At 34.9% G+C, this 22,719-nt stretch overlaps 1 protein-coding gene across 6 annotated transcripts in view; it reads left to right on the forward strand.

The window, feature by feature from the left end:
• The window catches only part of LOC106674450 (protein held out wings), a 109,904-nt gene that overhangs the window by 51,101 nt on the left and 36,084 nt on the right, over positions 1-22,719 (forward strand). For all 6 annotated transcript variants that reach the window (XM_014407182.2, XM_014407178.2, XM_024225119.1 and 3 more), the window contains exon 2: positions 16,865-16,998. In XM_014407182.2, the coding sequence (XP_014262668.1) occupies positions 16,865-16,998 (134 nt within the window). The remainder of the gene's footprint in view (positions 1-16,864; positions 16,999-22,719) is intronic.

The raw sequence follows: 22,719 nt of genomic DNA on the forward strand, positions 1-22,719 counted from the left end.
AGGTTTCAGAAAAACATTTTCTTTATCGTGCCAACGTTTCGATCTTTATTGAGATCATCTTCAGTGCCTGGGATTTACAAACATTGTTTACATTTAACAAATACTTTTAGGATATGGAAAAGTGAATTTATACAATGCAAAGTATATTATTATATATTATATGAATATAAAAAAAAACAGGCCCTGAAGATGATCTCAATAAAGATCGAAACGTGGCACGATAAAGAACATGTTTTTCTGAAACCTACATCACACCAGACCGCATCTCACGATTTCTGAATAATTATTCAAATTTAATCTTTTATATTTTCCAAATATGACAAAGTATATGAATTAGTATTTATGAAGTTTTCGTAATTTTTTCTAATCATTTAAATCAAACCAAACGTAGATAATTACTATAAGCTCAAATCTGCACACGCACGTACATGCATTACATACATGCCTGGACGTAGTAGGGCTTATCACTTCTCGCAGTCCACCGGCAATTCCAGCTTTGGCCCTAAAGTCCGTGGGTCATCCTCGCATAGCGATTCACTAAACATAAAAAAACTTTCGTGGTCTGCGGGTTGATGAACCAGTAATCTGGTCGTTACCAACCGTCCTAGTACGCAGTTCGTCATCTTCAGTATCGTGCATAACTGAAAACTCGCCTGACAGACCAACACAACAAGGATCGGCAGGAATGGCAACCAAATAATGCGAAATTTTACGCTTCAAAATGATCTTACTCAACCTGCAAACATATTCTTTTAGCATTCTTTATCATCATGGGAGAAGAAAGACCTGTGTACAATATTTCAGCTCGTGTAAGAACTGAGTGTGTTCTTTGAGAAACACAAATTCGAATCGAAAATATAAATCAGGGCACTAATCACTTTGTAATATATAATATTTATCCAAAAATAACAAAACGTAATATCATGGATTTGACCACCATTTGAGGTAAATCACTTATGGATTTTAACTATATTTCCTGACCATTTAACACAGCCCAAAGACAGTACCAGAACTCGGGATATTTCTTTTTTTTTAGTTTCAGTTTCTCTGTGAGGTCTGCGGGTGTAATGAACCTATAATTTGGTCGTTGCCGTTCATTGTGGTCCGCCGCTTGCTGTTTTGGTCTGTTAGGTGTGTTTTGACATTTTCAATATTGATTCTGTCTGAAAACGCGAGTGAAAAACCTACACAGCAAGGACTTCAAACTTGAAGTAACCAGCTTAAATAAACCAGCAAAAAGATATTACACAATATACAAACTTACTGTTTAGCATTCTTCATCATACTTTAAAAATGTTATTTACCTATATTATTTCAACTCAAGGTAGAACAGGGTGTTCCTTGAAGAAACCAAATGACAAAATGGGGACCGAACAAGAGTAGAAAAACAAAACCGGCGAACACTTATCCAATCTTGAAAAATATGAAACATAACAAATAGTACTGTTAAATTGTATGTATATTACATACACCATTTGAGATCAACATACGTCTGAATATACAGCATAATATTTACTGTGTGTGGTAGTTAGTGACCGTTAATCGAAATTATTCAGAAATCGTGAGATGCGGTCTGGTGTGATGTAGGTATCAGAAAAACATTTTCTTTATCGTGCCAACGTTTCGATCTTTATTGAGATCATCTTAATCTTTGTTAAATGTAAACAATGTTTGTAAATCCCAGGCCCTGAAGATGATCTCAATAAAGATCGAAACGTGGCACGATAAAGAAAATGTTTTTCTGATACATACATCCCACCAGACCGATCTCACGATTTCTGAATAATAATATTTACTCTTACCTGAAATAAATAAAAAATAAAAAAATGGTAAGGAAGAAAAAAAAGTATTTTTGGCATTTTATTGTAGAATACTGTAGAAATTAACAATATAAAATATGATTGGATAATATGTGTAATTAAGTTCACAGTTGGTATATTCAGGTACGTAACCTCGGAAAAATAGGTACACACAGGTAAAGGTAAATACAGGTTACACCTTACCAAAAGGTGTCAGTCAAAACAAAGAGTAAAAAATTTATAGTTTTGAACAAAAGAGGGTTTTGACAGTCTTCGTTGATATAGCGTAGCAGAAAGACAGATTACTGCAACTCATTTTATCAGAAAGAAAACTGGAAAATTATATTCAAAACGTATCAATCAATCATTATTATCGGGTGGCTAAGTGATTTGCAATAATAAATGGCACGGTTTATGTTTTCTAAATTATATAAATAGTAATATTTCACGACAGCTCAAGTGGTTAGAGCAGCGGCGTATTGGGCCTAAGATCGTGGGTTCGAAACCCGCTCGTGACGCTGACTTTTTCATTTGAACCAATATCTTACATAAAAAGATTAATTAATTGAAAAAAGTTATTTGGTCAATCAGACCAGGAAATGTAACGGATTTAATAAATAGTAAATTTTATGTAATAATTGCTACTGGCAATGCAGTTTTTTATTGGAGAAAAATATATATAACCATAAACCACAAGTAAGAAAATTCTAATTCAGATGGTTTTAACACCATCCAATTCTTTATTACATACTGATTCAATTAAATAATTTTTATGGTTATTATCAAAGCAACTAAATATATAAAATCTAATTTTATAAATATGTATGCACAATGGGCTTCTTGGAAGGACAAACATAAATAGGTGATTGTTGTTTGTAAAGCCCTTATCATACTGTTACAACAACCCTTTTTCCTCTATTAAATAAATCGTGCCAAAATAAAAGGTTTAATTGAAAACATGAATCTTTGAATTTAACACAAATGTTTATTCAAGGAAAGAAAAAAATATAAATTTTACAATTTTTGTGGAAGAGAGGGAGTGAGAAAGATAGAAACTGATCTCTAAACACCTGTGCATAAATGTTTCTGCATAAAAGTCTGAATGTTTTATGCTCTTTTTATAAGGAAGAAGTAAACGGAAAGAATCAGGCATCCCACGATAACGATTGCTTAATTAGATTGCCTGTACAACAAGAGCAATTATTAATATAAATGACAGAACTTAAAAAATAATACCTAACAAGCTTTCTGTTACGACAAATCGAATTTTGTACCTCTGGTATATTTTTTATTTCAAAGGAATGACGGTTAGTATAGTGATGATTAGTAAAGTTATCAGGATAAATATAGTGTAATGATATATTCATCTCTTGCAAAATGTTGTAGAGCACATAATGTTAAATTGGTCTATTGATATCGGCAGTTGACTTTTAACCCAATTTATTCGTATACTAAAACTTATATATAAAATTACATACGCATAAGGAAAAGCATAAAGGCAAAAAACAAACTCTCAGAAAAAATAAAGACTTGTATACACACTAACAGAAATATGAACATAACGGGCACATAAATATTATACAGTCATGTCTATATTGTACAATTTTTTAGACAATATATCAAAAGAAGAAAATCTGCCTAAACAGGAAAAAATAATATTTTGTGTGTTTCTTAGTGACGTGCGTTTTATAATTTGTTGACGTCGTAAGGAGCTGTCAAGAATGAGGTAGTTTAGAAAAAACCTTTTTCATTATTTTTTGTTAACGTTTCTACCTTTATTTGGGTTATCTACAGGGCATAAAGTGTGATCTTCCGGGGTCATATTGTCACATCACTTTCACAAAAAGTGAATATGATAACACAAGAATAGCACGACACTTTGTGCCCTGAAGATGACCCGAATAAAGGTCAAAACGTCGCCAATAAAACGAAAAAGCTATTTTTCTAAAGTACCTCATTCTTGACCGCTCCTCACGACTTCAATAAATAAAGATGTGTCCTTATTTTCATTCTTGGCTTTCATGGCCTAAATTAGATTAATTTATTGTTTACTCTTAATGTAATTAAATAATTTACTACAATCTGGGGACCGCGGTGCTCGATTGGTTTTATGGTGTTCGACTCGTATTGCCACGCTGCGGTTCTGCGTTCGAATCCCAGCAGAGCCCATAGCGTTTTAATTGACCGCGACACGGGCACTTAGACCTCTTGTATGAAATCGAATTACTTATTATTAATTTTTTATAATTTGTCGTTAAAAAACTTATTTCCTGTTTTATTTTTACATTAAATTTTTGTTTCGGGAATTAATATCCTTCATCAGAATCGTATATCTATTTCAAAAAATGTCTTAGATACCCAACAAGGAAGGGGTTTGTATCGTACAATAAAGTTTATTAATTCGCTCTAGCAAAACATACATACACACACAGACCAAAAGCTTGTGAAATTTGTAATTTTCATTCAGTTAACCAAAATGTTTACAACTACGATACCTCGAAATACTCGAATTGCAGATAATAGGTATAAACTACAACGGAATTTATCCATTTCTTGGACGTTCCAAAACAAGTGATGTTCTTACGAAGCATAAAAAAAAGCACTAATTTTTACTCATGGGATTTTGCCAAAAAGCCAAGAATTTACAAATTTATTCTTGAGACGCAAGGACATTTTATTGATACATTTGATCGCTGTAAAATACCCAGTTGTACACCTGTATTTTATAGTATCGTTGTATTTCAAGGCAAAACACGGTTTAAACTTTTATTTGGTAATTTTCCACATTTAAGATGATTCTGAACTTAAACTTACGTATTACAATGCCTGAATGAGGTATGCAAATGACTTAAAAGTAATTAAAGTTTAACTTTGTTCTTGGAAAAATAATTTTATTGTTCCAAATAGGAAACGGGGCGTATTTGCCGTATTTCTCTTGTCTCCCTCATTTTTCTCTCCACCTATTGTTATTTCTGGAGTGAGCCGCACCTAATTGACCCCAATCCTCTCGAGAGCAGGCCATTTCGACCCACACCGAATAGTTTGAACTGAGAAAACTAAGATGGTAAATTTTGTCTTGTCAAAAGCTTCCATCGTGACATCTCTATTGGGTGTTGGATTATAAGTTTTCCTAGGGAACGTAGTTCTATGAAGAAGCTGTGTTATGGAATACAATCGATATACCTGTGGTTTGTCATTTTTTATGGGATTCAATCAAGTTAGTCACATAACCCAGGTAATAGACACGCCTTAAAATAATAATGATACATCCAATGGATGTCATATGCCACAAAACAGACCGTCAGCTTTGTCAGAGGTGTCCTGTTCCTTGTCGAATAGGATCCTTTCTTGGTCCAGAGTGATATGTCACAACTGCCACGCCCTCTATAAATACCAGAACGTGTCTTAATTTCTGACAGATGTCCTCCAGTTATTCAACGTCTTACACGACGGGGGCGATTGTAGTTGGCGTTATTTTCTGCCCCTCGTCTTCATTACAATAAATCTTTCTTCAAAAAGTCGTTCTTGTAAATCAAATTATACCACCCTTGACAAATAAAACCTTCGGCATTGTCTCACGTGCTCTCGAAATTGACTCCACTATGCACGTGCGCCTCCTAGCATTCTCACATCTCGTAATACCTTTAGCAATTTGTTCGTATCATTGACGGATCTGGAAATATCTTAGGAGGTGCATATCTGAGAAAATCTACAGCTCACAATTTCTTATATGATCGTACTTTCCATGTCAGATTTTACACATCTCTAACTAGATTAGATCTATGATATTTAAAAAAAGATACGTTTTGAATGAATTCGGAGATCGTACTGCTCCATATTAATCGTGAGATAAGCTAGTTGGGTGCGAGTCGATGAACTGTTGATTAATCTTATCAAAATTAAAATATTATTTGGTCCGCCCATTCTTGCTGAAGTCTCAGATATAAAACGTTCTTTTTATAAAACTTCTGACAAAATTGTTTGTAGTCCTAGAATTTTAGCCGAAACAATAATTTTAATAAACATTGACAAGACACAACTATTTTGTATCAACATAATATTAAGACCAAAAATTGACACGATGTACATTGGAAATTTTTTTATTTCAGCCTATTAGGGTTTAACTTATTCAAAGAATATTTCAATTTGTAGTCAAATTTGATAGTCAACTGTTATATAATTACAATGTAATAGTTAAGGTAGTAGTAATTTATTAACACGAATGGGTGGGTATGTCCAATTACCCCGAGGAACGAGTACCCTGGGGGGGGGTGAATGAATTGTTGCGCGTGAATGTAATTTATTAGCGCGAATAGAAGCGCTTATCTCCAATTACCCCGAGGAACGAGTACCCTGGGGGGGGTGAATGAATTGTTGCGCGTGAATGTAATTTATTAGCGCGAATGGAAGCGCTTATCCCCAATTACCGCGAGGAATATCGAGTACACTGGTGGTAGGTGGTGTGAATGAATTGTTGCTCGTCAATGTAATTTATTAGCGCGAATGGATGTTATTCCCGATTAACGCGAGTAACATCGAGTACTCTTGGGGCAGTGGCAATGCTAACCTGACTATCATGTGTTTCTTTTATGTGTGTTGTGTGTTATTTTATCCCCAATTGACGAGGCCTGAGGTACAGAGAGGCTGAAGATAAAGAAAAGAGAGGGTCTAATTGATCTAATCACATCTTGGCTGTAGAAACAGGAAAATAAATTAGCAAGATTGAAACGCCAGAAAGTCCGGAAAAGATACCAATGAAAGGGCTGGCGATGGCCAAATATTTATAGGTCAAATAGCCCTAAAACACCCTCAAGAATAAACAGGTTTCTTTTAATTAATTAATTATACCTGATAGGTAAATATAAACAATTTTTGGTTTTAACATTGTGTTAATGACATAATAAGTACTTTGAGACATGTAGGAAATTCAGTACCTCATACGTGAGTATAAAATGAATATGCAGTTTATTATTATTTTTTAATAAATGAAAAAAAATAACATTATTTAAAAAATCCTGTATGTTGGCTATGAAACCCTATTCTTTTCAACATTGCATACACCCTATTTATTTTAACCCATGTGTAGTAAAGTATTTTTATGTAGCAATGTTATTAAAACAATATCCATCCAAAGAAGTCATATTTTTACCGGGCACGGTATAAAAAATATTTTTGTTGCACTCCGTTTAACATTTTTATTACACTTTAATGTTAACAACCTAATTAGTAATCTCACTTTTTCTCATGAATCGTCTAAAGTAGAAATTTTGTCATATAAAATGTATTTACATAGAAAAATGTGCGCGCTTGTGTATGTTTCTGTTTTATATATGCTATTTTTATTTATATGTATACGTATTAACATTATTTTTTATGCTAAAAAAAATATAAAATTTAAAATTGCAGAATATTTGGAGTGTTAAAACAGCAGCTGTAAAATTATTGAACAAAAAAAGACCTTTCTCTTCTTTTTTAACCATCAGTTTAGTAAATGGGATCCACACATATCGTTTCGGTAGAACGAAAGTTACATTTATTTTGTTTGACATCACTTGGTTTTAAGAGCGAGAAAGTTATTTGACAGTGAACAGGATCGAACCCGGGACCTTCGGCCCTTGAGTCCGAGACGGTACCGGTGCGCCATGGCAAAACGAACGGTATAACCAGAGCCAATTGTGTATCTTAGCTGCCAGGCCCCTAGGTCAATTTAACCTTACCCCTACCCGTATAAAGTCACCCAATTTAAAACCAGCCCCTACTTTTTTACCCTTCTAACAGTAATTTATTATGCCCAACTCTTCTTCTTTTCAGTTTTTCATTTCACATTTCTTTCTCATATTTTTTATTGATGTAGGCTTAAAGGAATTTTTTTTAATGTGTATTTCTTAGTGACCTATTGTTTCATAATTTGTTTAAATCGTGAGGAGCGGTCAAGAATGAGGTAGAAGAAAACACATTTTTCATTTTTTTGCCAGCGTTAATTTTTGTATAATTTACCTAGGCTCTGAAGATGACCCGAATAACGGCCGAAGCGTCGGGAAAATATATGAAATAGGTGTTTTTCAAAACTACCTCATTCTTGACCGCTCCTCACGGCTTCAAAAAAACTTTTTTAATAATAAAACAAGGAAAAGAGATTATTTTAATACGAAGATTTATTAAAATCCTGGAATCTTTAAGCACATCTTGAGTCCTGTTATTTTTCGTCTTTGATTTGCATAGGAATATCGTTGATTTTGCATTAAAATGGAAATAAAGAAAAAGAAAGAAAAAGCAAAGAATCACTACTGTTCACAAACAGTTCATGAATATTTAAAAAATAGCATTAATAATTCAAATCCTGGATTAATTTTTACATTAATTTCACGTAAATTATGAAATCTTGCGTCATAAACGTAATATTGTGCTGTTTTAAATATTGATTATTATTATATTGTAAATATTTAATAATTACAAAATACCACTAAAATGAGTTTGTCTTCAACTGTACTTATAAGTAGATATTTTGAATATTTTTTAATATAATTTTTAAAATAAAAGTCAATATATCAGTTTTGTTCATTGTTTTGAAAAGTTAGAGGCGAGTTAATATCTGCAGGATACATCTTGGTCCGCCTATCCTCGCTGTTTTCTCAGGGCAGAACCTTTTCAGTATTTGAGATTCAACCATCGGATGGATAAACGTTGTTTTTTAAGAATTAATTTTCCTAAAAAGAACAAATTCTGTTTTTCTTAATACTCTCGCACCTTAAATTGTTCGAAGATTGTTTTTATTTTTAGGCTGTCGGTAATTCAAAGAGTACAACTCAGAAGCAAAGAATAGTATTGATTATCTTATCGCCTGCTTGTTGGACAATGGTGATTCTGTAAAATGAGTGGGGATTTTTGATTGAGAGAACGATGCGGGCTGAGGGTCGAACGAACGATTAATTAATCACCGGAAAGCCGACTCTAAGTATGCGAGGATCCTGGTGGTTTTGAATTATCTGCGGAATCGGAAACTCCGATGTGTTTTCCACCCCTGGTTTCACACCGATTTGCGAATAATGAAGGTATACCGTAAGGCTATTCAAACTTTGTGACGGCATGACAGACAGTGGATGTCTCTCGGATCCACGGAAGAAGAACCGAAACAGTTTTTTGTCCATGAAGGGAAACTTGACAAAACAAAAAAAAAGTGCAATTGAAGTGTTCGGGTATTTATTGACAATAGGGGCTTCTTCCATATTGAAAATCCAAAAATAATCGTTATTTTCCGTCTTGGTCGTAACAGTTGTGAAACCTTGATACGGCGACTCATCGCTGTAAAGGTCGAATGCAGGGGACGCTGGGCATAAAATTGGCTTTTTTCAAAAATAGGCTCCCCTAGGGTTCATATAACCTCGCAGTTGAAATACTCCTGTGTAGTTGATAATGATGATGGAAGGGGATATTATGGCCTTAGGTACTTGAAGCCTTTTGGCTTATTGGACTTTTCCTAGTCCCTTAGTTCAGTGCAATCGACTCAGTCCTTCTCTTAAGAAGTCAAGGATGTAAGACGATTATTACTGCACATTACCTAAGTTTTCTTTATGTGCCGGTTATGTTTCCATTGAGCGGTTCTTCGCATTCGAAGATAATATGGGTGGCTGTTTTTGCTCGTTGCAGGATCTGTAAATGGGATCATCATTGAATACGTTCATGTTTTGTTGATGTTTTCTCAAATGCCAGTAACCGATATCTAGTCTTATCACTCTGAGGTTTGTCCTCTCTAATTATAGCAGTGAATTTTTCCAGGTTAGGTGAGGGTTCTTTTATCATTTATGTCTGGCACCTCTAGAGTTTGTCCACTCCTCCTTTTGTATCCATTTTGAGATCGAAGATTGTGTGGTGTATTTGTCATCTTAAGTATAAGTTCAGGGCCTATCATGGTCTTGCAGAACTTCATCTGTCCAGTTTGGCCCGAAGATAGCGACAGGTTATTACGTCTCTCTTCAGTTTTGAGATTTTGGATGCATTCGTTGACTATCACATGCTATTCTTTATTGGCTGCTTGGCCTGACCTTAGAAATTTTTTTAGTGTAACCTTTTTAAGGCACTTTTTTTTGACAGGTCTTAAGTTTTGTGCAAGGTGACGACAGCGACGTTTTGCACTGCATCAATCAAATGTTTTTTTCTTCTCCAAATTGAGATGTACAAATTGAAAAAAACTAAGAGAAAACATGAAACAAAGTGGCACTAGGGGATGAAGAATCACCCAATGGTGACACTTCTACCAGGGTCTACATTTTATGACTCGCTGCCCATGCTTTTATGTCGGTCGCAAGGCCATTGCCGCTTCAATCTCCATTGCCTCCGGGGATTATTCGGGATATAGTTTGGGATATAAGGTTTAAAACTAAAGGATCGGGGTGTAATGAAAGGGAGTTTTAGAATTTTAAGAATCGGGATTTTATGAGATCTTTAACTCAAATTAAAGAATTATAAGATGGTGGTTAGGGATGGTTTTGTACGTTTTGTACGGGGATTCAAAGTTAGTCTTTTGTCGATGTACAGCCCAAGGTAGCGGACATGCTAACTACACGACGGGGTAGGTATAGTGGTGGCATTAATCCCCGACGAGGGTAAAGGTTATGTTGGCTTTTATCTACATTTATTTTTATACGCCTCTTTTTCAGCCATTGTTCTAGTTTGATTAGGCGAGCCTGTAAGGAGCGATGTGAGATGACGGGATCTTTAGTATGAAAAGTGTGAATGGATGTGTCAGTATGGGTAGGGAAGTTAGCAGGATTCGTTGAATAAAGAATGGGGCCGAGGATACTGCCCTGTGGGCTTCGGCCATAACAGGATACTAGTCAGAGCGAGAGGTTCCCTGGCTGACCTGAGAGAAGCGGACAATCAAGTATGATGGTGGGAGTATGAGGAAATAGGTGAAGGGAAAGAACCTTCCACAGCAAACCCGGATGCCAGACCCTTTCAAAGGTTTGAGCCACATCAAGGAAAGCACCGAGCAGTACTTTTTCAGTTCAAGAGGAAGAGGAAGAGATAGCAACACGGTGGCTGGATTGTGGTGTGGTGTTTACTGACGCCAAACTGGTGAGATGGAATAATGTTTTGCTCTTCGAAGATGGGAAGGATTCTATTCGGAAAGAGCTTCTAGAGGATTTTTCCTAGTATAGGAGGTTAATCGGGCTATAGGATTGAGGTAAATGGGTTATCGGGCTTTGGGATCATTTTTACTATGGAAAACTTTCATTAGTGATTCTAACCTAGTAATTCTTAGGACATCATTATATAGGTATGTTAGAAACAGGATTGCTTTTTTGGGAAAGGATTGAAGGATTTCGGAGGTGATAAGGTTATATATGAATCCTAAGTTATATTCATTGGATTTAGCTTTTCATGTATGTACTTCGGTTTTTATTTTACCTCCTTCGTAGAACCTATATAGTCTGTCTACTGCTAACTCCCAATATTTTCAAGTGCCTTTAGAGCCTGTGAGTTAACAAACCTGCAATGATCTTGAGATTTGTTCCGCTTTGATAAACATAACTTGTAATATGATGTTCAACTCGTCCAAAACGAAATGAATACTTAAGAGGGTTGTATACATATGGCTTTGGTGGCCATGAAGGCAAGACGGTACAGACACCTGTTTGAAGTTTCTTTCTCTTTTTAACGACTACCCTCTTCTCTTTTCACCCTTCCGCCGGTTATTTATATCCGGTTGAAGTGGAGAAAGAAAGGGGAGAGGACCCGACCGGAAATAGAGCCGGGCGGCGGCCCTCTAATGAGCAACAATCGTCATCTCCGAAGCCCCGGCGCCTGAAATAGAGCACAGTCTCGTAAAAATACTTCGTATTTCTTTATCATTACGACTTTCGAACATTTCAAGGTGGAAAGGGAAATCCTCCGTACCGGGAACGGATCCCGTTGATCTCTGGACCATGAAGGTCTCTCCCAACTTAGCCTCGCGTTTCAAAACGGTACTAATGCAATTCCCGGCAATTCGGCGTACAACTAACAGCTTTCTGTGGATTTTTTCTGTCTTGAAGATGAAAATAGAAAAGATTGGATTGTATTCTGTGTTAGTGTTGATTGCGAGACAAACAAAAATCAAAGAAATTAACAAACCATGACGAATTGCCATAAATCAATATGAAAAGGAAACCTGAGAATCCAGCCTTGTTATTTATAGCATGCACAAATCTTCAATTTTTTAATAACTCCATGTATGTTATTATATGTATAATATAGCACTATATGGTGTATCCATTGTCATTCTATTCTTTGTTCGTTGTTCCCACAGCAGTGCATCTATGAAAGAGCCAATAATTATATGGTTGTTAATCAATAATTCTACTTCTATTCTTTCCCCTTCTATTAGTATAATGAACAAAAAGTTCATATTATTAACTTCGGTTTTTATCCTTTTCCTGTCAAACAGACACACAAAAATATTTATACAGGGTGATCAATATATTATACACAAGTCAATCGGACCACGAAACCTAATAGTTGTAATAAGCAAAATGAAGTATAACTTCACTAACCCTCTCAATGGCCATTTCATTTGTCGCCGAGAATCGAATAGATGACACAAAATTTGAAAAATGGCAAAAAGGAGGGAAAATTCGAATTGGGCTGAGATAAGAATTGGTGTCCGCGCGGGTTGAAGTCACGATAGCTCAAGTGGTTGAGCAGCGGCATATTTAGCCGAAGGTCGTGGGTTCGAATCCCGCTCGTGATGCTGGTTTTTTCATTTCAACCAATACTTTACATAAAGATTAATTAAATGAAAGAAATTATTTATAATTATATTTTCATACCAGTTTTATTTTAATGTTTATGCAAAGAAAGTTGAGATGACTTTTTATCTCAACCAAAACCTATATTAAAGATTAATTAATTGAAATGAATTTACACTTTTCGTGTTACCTCAACCGTTTCTTAACTTTTTCCCATAAAAGACCCCTTATCTCATAAAGCATTAATCCTATTTTAAATTTCATACATACAAAATTCTATAAGATTCATTTGTCATTTTATTTTAATGTTAAGCAGACAAATTAGAACAAAATTTTACGAGTTTCCAAAGTTCTTGCCTAAAGTTTTAAGTAAGTTTCTTGCCTCTGAAAATACTGGCGCTTACAGAAAAGTTCCCCCTTATCAATGAGCTTTAATTGATGCCACCGGAAGGTTAACTATTGATAAACAACATATTCAACTATTTTACGATAGGTAATTGTAAGTTGTAAGATGCATTGAATCGTACAAGTGGATTATGCGATATTCATCCTGGTCCGCACATTATCGCTGGTTTTCTCTGCAACGGGTTTCGGCATTCTTCCTGTGTATGTTTATTTCAAAGTTTTGTAAATAAATGGATGAAATAAATGGACGCTATTGACCAAAACCCACACAGACGTAATGGCGAAACAATCAACTAACATGTATGTAAAGGTTGAACATAGAGAAATGATAGTTTTGGTCATGTTAAATGGTTCATTAAAAATTAAAATGTTTTCCTTAATAAAAAAAAAAACTTTAACAGTAAAATGAAGGCTAATAAAGAAAACAAGACTAGTTTTATAAGTATTTTGTCTGAAAACTTCCTGGATTTGATTCTAAGGTCCAAGCAGCAATACATTTTTTGGTCTTTTTTTAAAATCAATGTTCTTGACCGGCTTCTTTTTGTTGTTGTAAGAATTGGTATTCTGTTGCATCTCCTTTCGCCTGCCATTGTTACTTTATCAAGTACCAAGGATTGATAAAAAAATAAATCGTAGATATAATCTATGGTGAATAAATCCTAAATCTGAAAGTGAGAATATTAGTATAAAATTCTATGACTGTAAATATTATAAAAGAGTTATTTAATTAACAAATAAAATAATTTTACTGTTGCTTATTTGAGAAATTGCTATTGTCCTTTTCAACTCATAGTAAACCGGTTAAAAATATAAAACATTTACATATAATTTTTTTGTTTGTTCATATGTTAAGTTCAGAGTAATATTAAACTTTTTTTTATCAATTTTAGATTGACCTCCTAGTTTATTTTGGTGACATTTTTGTTCACAATTCTTTTCCAATAAGTAATAAACGACTTTTAGATCCTGGCTTCTGAATGTAATGTAATAGCGCGAATGGGAGGTATGACCAATACTCCGAGGAATATAGAGTGCTCTGGGGTAATGTGAATGAATTGGGTGTGACTGTAATTTATTAGCGCGAATGTAGCGTATTGCCAAATATCCCGAGGAATATCGAGTGACCTGAGGTAATGTGAATGAATTGTGTGAATGTAATTTATTAACGAGAGTGCCGGGCATCGCCCATCACTCTAAAAACAGTTTAACTTGCAAAATGAATAATAATGAAGTTTAGTTAAGGAATTTATTAAGTATTCCGAATGAGTCCTAGATTTGATTCTGAGTTCCAAGCATACATACGATTTTTTTGTCTTTTTAACATCAATTTTCTTGACTGGTTCTTTATTTTTTTAAATAGTATTCTGTAGAATTTACTTGAGTCTTTTTCTTATCGTTTACTATACGTTTATTGTATATGCAAGATAACCATTGAAATTTTGAATAAATTGAAATAAAAAAAATTTCTTGTGTGGATTGGATTAAAAAAAAGGAAAACAGAAAGATGTAATGTAAAAGTGAGAAAATTAGTTTATAATTGTATGATATAGGAAATGTTATAAAATAGTTAATCAATTATCAAATAATAGAATTTTACTGTTGCTTATTTAAGAAATGGCTATTATCTTTTTTTTGAACTGGTTACTGGTTGAAAATATAAAATATATATACACTAAAGTGGTTAATACATTCAGTAAAGATTAATTTACTTGATTATTACATTTCTCAGATTTTTTATTTTAGTGGCTTTTTGTCCACTATTTGCTGTTTTCCAATAAGTAATAACAGACTTTTAAATCAATGATGAAGGTGGGGTGGGTATGTAGATTCATTTTTTGTAAATGATGGTACAACACAGAGATTTTTAAAATTTCAACTTTAGGTGGTCAGTGTGGGAAAACAAATATTTAAACAAACTTAATCTCCTCCAAGGATACAGATTGGGCGCGGTGGAAACAATAGTTTTTTAAAACCACGCCCTAACCCCGGAGGTGGGGCAGAAAATGACTCACTAGCTTCACTGTTTATAAATAATGCATGTGTCTCTAGTTTCGACTTGTCAAATTTTACAGACTGCGATTATCCAGTTAAAAGAAGAAAGAAAAAATCTTGGCCTGGATTATCCGTCTGGATAGGTTGCCGGCCAATGCTGGAAAGGAAGCCGACCAGCAAAAAAACACGAACAAATATGATATTGGACCGAATTGGTTCAGATTATCGCCGGGACAAAAGCCAGCCGGGATAAGCCGTGGATCATCTTCACGCAGGCTATTTCTGACCTTTTTCACATGACGTCATATAAAGAATGTAAACACTCCGCGGTTCCTCTCGGCTTACCACGGCCCGAATACGCTCGGTGCTCTTATGCAAATGGTAGTGATCTCATGAGCCTTAGAGGGGCATCCGACGCTTATGAATCATAGAGGCAATTTAAATTACCAATGCTATCATGAGGAATCGAATTTTCCCTTTGAGATTTACGACTCATGACGGAATTGACATTCGATTGAACCACAAAGTAAATTATTCTTTTTGACAACTGATTGAGTGCACACATTATGCCTATGTAATAGCGAATTATCATAAAAAATAATATGCTTAAATCGCCGTGGACAGTTAATTTGATTGGTTGAAAGTGTCAGATAGACGAAGTATAACTTTCCTTTAAGAAATAATCATATTTCCAACAAATAAACATATTTAGCACGAAACAATGTAGTTTTGAACATAACTTTATTGTTCTAAACAGAAAGCCAGCTTGGGGCTGTTTTCATGCACAAAAGATGATTAAAAACAACCAGGGGGTCTCCTTTGTTTTTTGTCTCAATGGCCTGATACATTGACATTGTGATGTTAGATTGCTTGTCTAAGTAGGGCAAACCTGACAGGTCTTGGAGAACTTATTTTGCCTGGGAAAATTTAAGAAAAATATTTTTTATCATTAAAATTTGACCGGCCTAACGCAAAATTATCTTGTTTGTCATAGATCTTCGGTTCCTATACAGACGTCGGGATATTCTTTGATAATTTGAATTGAGAAAGTACCGCGAAGTTATTTCAAATCTCCAATAATAATATGGTAGGACATTATTATAATAATTTTGTATACTGTGAATGAAGACATGAAACGACCCAACAACCAAAATATTCAGTGATAAGAGAATGTATAACAGATAGAAAAGCCGAGTGAAAATAAGTTGAAACAAAACCAAAATTGATAAAGACTTTTATATGTAATTTATATACACATATATAAAGACGTCGGGATATTCTTTGATAATTTGAATTGAGAAGGTACTGTGAAGTTATTTTGACGTAAAACCTCCCATAAAAATAGGATAGGACATTATTATAATAATTTTGTATACTTGTGAATGTAGCTATGAACTGACCCAACAACCAAAATATTCAGTGATAAGAAAATGTATAACAGATAGAAAAGCCAAGTGAAAATAAGTTGAAACAAAACCAAAATTCATAAAGACTTTTATATGTAATTTATATACACTTATATAAAGACGTCAGGATATTCTTTGATAATTTGAATTGAGAAGGTACTGTGAAGTTATTTCGACGTAAAACCTCCCATAATAATAGGGTAGGACATTATTATAATAATTTTGTATACTTGTGAATGAAGCCATGAAACGACCCAACAGCCAAAATATTCAGTGATAAGAGAATGTATAACAGATAGAAAAGCCAAGTGAAAATAAGTTGAAACAAAACCAAGATTGATAAAGACTTTTTCTATGTAATTTATATATTATAAGATATACTATTTGACAGGACAAAACATTGGCGTATGTGCTTAAGTATTTCGTTCAGTATTAACAATTTTAACAGTTTTAATGTATAGATTGTACCCAATCACTTGTTAATTGACATCGATTCTTAAAATTTTTCGATTTTTAATTAGATTTTTTTTTTCAGAGATCGGAAGAGTCCGGTCGAGCCTATTCCAGGTGGACGGCGTCAAAAAGGAACCCCTTGTACTTCCAGAACCGGAAGGAGAGACGACCACGCTCATGGAAAAAGTCTTCGTCCCAGTCAAAGACCATCCAGACGTAAGTGCTGACTTTTTTCATTACTTCACATTCCTCGTGATTATTTTCAGAGTTCAGTTTGAGGTTAAATTTTTTAAATGCTAATATGTCTCCGACCGCTAAAGGGTTGATATGGTACAACTACGACCTCACATGTGATATCAGATCAAGCTTTACAGGGCACGTCCCTTAAGAGGACAATAGTAGTGACACCATGACTGTCCCAATGGGTTGCACTGCATGTATTAATCGTAACTTATTTAAGTTAATCGAGCAAGTGGACACTTTAAGGCAAGAATTAACTTCTAACTGTCCCAGCATTATTACCTATAAATTTTTTATTAAAAAAAACGTAATGTTTCACGGATGGGCTCTCCAACAGCATTAATGAAGAAGGATGCGTACGCTTGGTCAAGCTCGGTTAAGGATACATTCAGTATAAAAATTCCGACCTATATTCACGTAGTATTCGCCTAGTCCTTTGTTAAGCTCTGTTTATGCGTTTAATAGGTTTCTCAACATTGAACCTTTTAAAGGGGGCCATTGTTTACGCCTCCGTTACGGATTATCAACCCCAAATGTTACGAAATGTTTAGATTTTACACGACCGGCCGATCATCCGCTCGGGTTACAATATAAAAAGGAATAAAACAATCTGTCCAGTTTTTTTTTTTTTACTATTGAAAATTGTGAGACAAAAACGGAGTAATTGTTTCCATTCTTATATCTCTACTGCCAGAAAATGTCTTGGACACTATCTTAAAGCCTGGCCTAGTTTTATGTCATTTACAGCTTTATATATTGCGCATTAAACAACCATAAACCACCGTTTCAAAAAGGCAAAGGTTTGTTATCAAAATTAGCCCAATTTCACAAAGCATCAGCCGAGAGAAATATACATTATAATGTTGTATTACTTAAATTTGCCTTCAATCCGGTTTTAATCTTGCGATTTCAACAACTTATTACACAAAACAAGAAAAGTTTTACGAATGCCATGTGTGTATTTGTCTAAGATCAAGGGCGAGCAGCGTAGAAACATAAGCATGCTAATGAATATGTAGTACGACAACGAGAAGTAGAAATAGATCATTTGCTTGTTTAATTATTAGGGGAATACAATGTTTTGATTAATACAGATAAGATTTTCACTCTTGATTATGACCTTTCATCACGACTTGACCGGACACAGTATCTTAAAACTATGAGGAAATGTTATGAAATTGGATTTGCAAACCGGAATATGGAATTAAATTAAAAAAAGAAAAACAAAGACTGTGAAAATAAGATTAGCATTTTATTCTTCTTCTTATTTTCTTTCTATATAATTTGTTTTTATTAATGCGTTGATTTATTACAAGTGGTCAAATGAGGCCATTTATTAATTTTACAATGGCTAATTTAGTAGTACACTTCAGTCCGCTCATTAGTGACAATTTATCTAGTTGAGTACACCTCTTAACTTTTACAGGATTAATTCAAAAAAGGCTTTTTCCTTTTCAGTCGAACTTTTTACGATGTGCTATGTATTGTACCAGGCGGTTGTTCTTTGAAGATGTAGGTACAAGTATCTTACATGTCGATGTGCGGTATGTTAAGATCTCTATATGTCGCTATTGTGAACATACCGAGGAGCATCTACCATTTTTCTCGTAGAACTTTATTTTGGAACCGTTGTATTATGATTGTATTGTTTATTTTTGGCACACCCCCGAAGTTGTATACGGTAATCCATATAGGTTTTAATATGTGATTATAGCGGCGGCGAATGCCGGAACGCGCACCCTCCCGATCGGACCATCGCGATCCCCATCGGCCCTCTGACGCCGAACGAGCTGTTAAAAAAGATGATAAGGGATAAATGGCAGGGTCATCCGAGAGGCTCCTTCGTGTTAAGATCACGACCTGCAGATCCCCCCCCCCCCCGAGGATCTGAGCCATAAAGAAGAAATAATTTTAGCCAGATTAAGAATAGGTCATTCACAGTTGACACATGGACTAATGGGCCAATCCTCTCGCAGGTTCCCTTATGCAGAGAAAGGTTGCTCGATGTGTCTCACATAATCGAAACGTGTCGTGCCTTGACTCCCTACAGGGCGCGAGTGGCACGCCGCCAGATTTAAAAGGGGTTCTCGGGCACATCAACGAGTTTCAGGGTCCCCTGTTCCGCGTTTTTAAGGGAATTGGGAATTTTTTACTGTATATAGAAATTAAATTATGCGTTTTGTGTTTTTTGGTCTTGTATGAGTGAACTTATCTATTGGTGTGAATGGGAGGGGTTAATGTAGGTTTTCCACCCCACCCTCAGATTTTGTATATTATTTGGGTTGATGGCGGAAATTTTATACAAGTACCTCATCGACCCCAAGTTAGATTAGTTTATTATAGGGAACACAGATGGAGGAATGTTGAGTACCAACAACTACCAAACAGAATGAGTGCGATCAATGCAAATAGGTGAGAATGTATTTATTGGTGTGATGTGTATTGAGGGTTTGTTGCAATATTTTACTTCCCCTTGGGGCAGAAATGACCTAGCTGTCGGATGCCCCTTCAAAAAAAATGTGATTATAAATCATTATTTTGTTTTGTATTGATAGCCTTCCTTCTTAGCAACCAATAAAATTGTCGGTATTTGAAATCATTTTTTCTTTTTGATATGTGCTTTACAATTTAATTTTTTTTATCTATTGTCTTGAATAATGGGAAGGAAGTGCTTTACGATTGAAGATCGGTTTATCTTCTAATTTTCTATCCGTGAAATTTACATGTACGGAGTTCAAGTAATTTAATTTGTCTTTCCAAGTATCTGTCCATTCATGGATGACGTTGACTGCCATTTGCAGTCAGTGCGTGGATGCATGGATACATTTTTCGACAGAGAGGGCAGCTGTGTTATCGGCGTTGCGACTGTTATGTTTTCCATCAGTGGTAGGCCACTTGTTACTGCAGATACAGCACGGGGACTAAGAAGCTGCCTTGTGCTACGCCAGCCTTGATTTCAAACAAATCAGAGTTGTTTAACTTGGAACAATTTTTCCAAATTATAAAACAGGATTATGATGGTTTCGTAAAATGTAGAACTGTTTACCTGTTCAAGTCTAGAAATAAAATTGTTCGCATGCACATTTTTCCAAAAGGACCATTTTGTGGTCCGATTGACCAAATAACTTCTTTCAATTAATTAATCTTTATGTACGGTATTGGTTGAAAGAAAAAAACCAGTGTCACGAGCGGGATTCGAACCCCGACCTTCGGCTAAATGTGCCGCTGCTCTACCACTCGAGCTATCGTGACTTCGATCCATTTGGACACCAACTTCCCATCTCTACCCACCTTTCCAATTTTCCCTCCTTTTTGCCATTTTTCAAAGCGTGGGTTCGAATCCCGCTCGTGACGCTGGCTTTTTTATTTCAACCAATACCTCACATAAAGATTAATTAATTGAAATAAGCTATTTGGTCAATCGGACCTCGAAATATAATGGATTTTTAAATAATATTTTTTTACGTGCATCCTTGTTATTTTCAAATTAAAAAATTTAATTGATTTAGGTTCATTAAAAAGTCCTAGATTTGTAGGAGTTTTATGTTTATATGTGTAAGTGGGTGAATAATCTTGAATTCAGGTTCAAGTTAATGGATTCTGCCGGCTAATGGAAATTTTATGGTTTTCTTTAAGGCGTAAAAGCTGTTGATCTTTTGAAACAATGCTTTATTTCGAGAAATAATTACACGGCCAATAAATAATATAGCCAAGACACATTAAAAATCTCAATACGAGACGAGTTGAAAGTAGCAATTTCAATAGAACCTTGTTTTTATTGGTTGTCTTTGTCCGATATTGTTCTTTTGAGTTAAAGACAATGAAAGAATAACGAGGGCCTAGGGCTTAGCAAGGGACTTTGTGAGGTAAACGTCCTTGGAGCAATGCGGCCCGATATGGCCCAAGGGGCGCCCTGACCGGTTTGTCAGCATATACGATCATCCTTCTGCAGCCAGCAAATCGAAGTCTTCTATGGGCAGCTACTGGACTTAATATTCTTCTCGATACTTTGAAAACTGTGACGTTATTAGTATGTTTTGTGAATTAATCTGTCGAGGACTTGGGCTCGTTTCAGTTATTTAAAGACCCGTCACGCGATATCTCGAATGTTATAGTAGGCAATAAACATAGACGAAGTATTCCGCCGGAGTTTTTCCGACTTTTAACACTAGTTTTTTGTGTCGAATTTATACAAATTATTTCTCTTGTTATTTATCCTTTACACCATTCTTGGCGATTGTTAACAGTGAAATTTTTTGAACCTTCTTCTCCTACCTTCTAAATAGATTTGTATTTTTCTCTCACAAACTTTGATCGTTTCGAAATGAGAATATGGTCAATTCTCAAGCTGATGTATTATGTATACGGAAAAATACAAACCCCCGGAGGAGGAATTAGTCATAAGGAAACAATCTTACATAAAAGAGCACAAAACAGGAATAAATAGACTCGCCCACGTAATTATACATACAAGCTCGTTTCATGTATTTTGTAAAAAGTCGATTCGACCTCGCGCTATGAAATAAGACTTGAAAGAGAAACAACCATTATGCTCAAGCAACGGCTAATTGGTATCAAAGTATGTTTCAGAAGCTTGTATTCATCAACATCGTTCGAAAAACTTAATTTAAAGAAAGAATAAAACTGAGAAAAATGGTCCTTCGTTCTTTCTATTTGTCGTTCCTTTATCTCAATCAAATGGAAACTAATATATCACACAGACGAACCACCGAAGAAAGTGAAATTTATTTATTTAATTTATACACTTACTGACAATGCCAGATTAGTGCGAATTTGTTCAGAAATTGAGTAACCACTATCGCAAAGTACCAAAGCTATTTATCCGAATATTTTCACAAAAATTCCTGAAGAACGCAACAGTCCTCAATAGAGTACAAATGAAATAAATATATATTACTCGGAAAAGCCAAAAAAACTGACTAGAAAAAAAAGAGATAGTTAAACTATAAACAGTATTGGGCTAAGTCGGGATCCGTGGGAAATCCACGAAGACAGTTATATCGCAGGAACATAGATCGTGAAAAAAAAAAACCTCTTCATTTTTCTGTCAACAGATAAGAACAAATCCTTTCCAAAAGATTTCCTCGAATGAGCAAACAACTCAGCCTGAATCTTTTGTGATCGATAGAACCTTTGTTTTTGTCTTTGACAGATCCGTGTAAACTTCAACCTGAGAACCACTTTCTGCATTATTAATAATTTAATTCTCTAAAAATTAACAAATTTGTGGTAGGTGACTTACCATGAACATTGACGAGAAAGATGTTCAGATAGACTCAAAAACCTTAGAGATTACGAATAATTTCGCGATCGGGCTGTAATTACTGATTAGTAAACGATTTCTTTTTTTAAGAACAGATAGTACTAAAGAATTTTTTCCAAGGCTCAGGTAATAGGTCGTGAGATAAAGAATTTTTAAATAACAAAGATAAAGATTTGATTCAGCTGCCGAAACGTGTCTGACAGTCCAAACCGGCGAGATTACAGGATAACGAAAGATTACATGAAACTATGTTACTGTGCCTAATTTTTATTATCTTAAAAAATTGCTTACACCCTCCTGGTCATTTTGATATAAATATTGTATGGGTTATATCCCTTAAAAAAAAATGTTTTTAACAAGTAAGACTAGTTAACCAGTGCCATTGTGGCGAGTACATATTACAAATAATTGTT

Source organism: Cimex lectularius, unplaced genomic scaffold, assembly GCF_000648675.2.
Source record: "Cimex lectularius strain Harlan isolate CLEC.00 unplaced genomic scaffold, Clec_2.1 scaffold24, whole genome shotgun sequence".
Lineage (NCBI taxonomy): Eukaryota > Metazoa > Arthropoda > Insecta > Hemiptera > Cimicidae > Cimex > Cimex lectularius.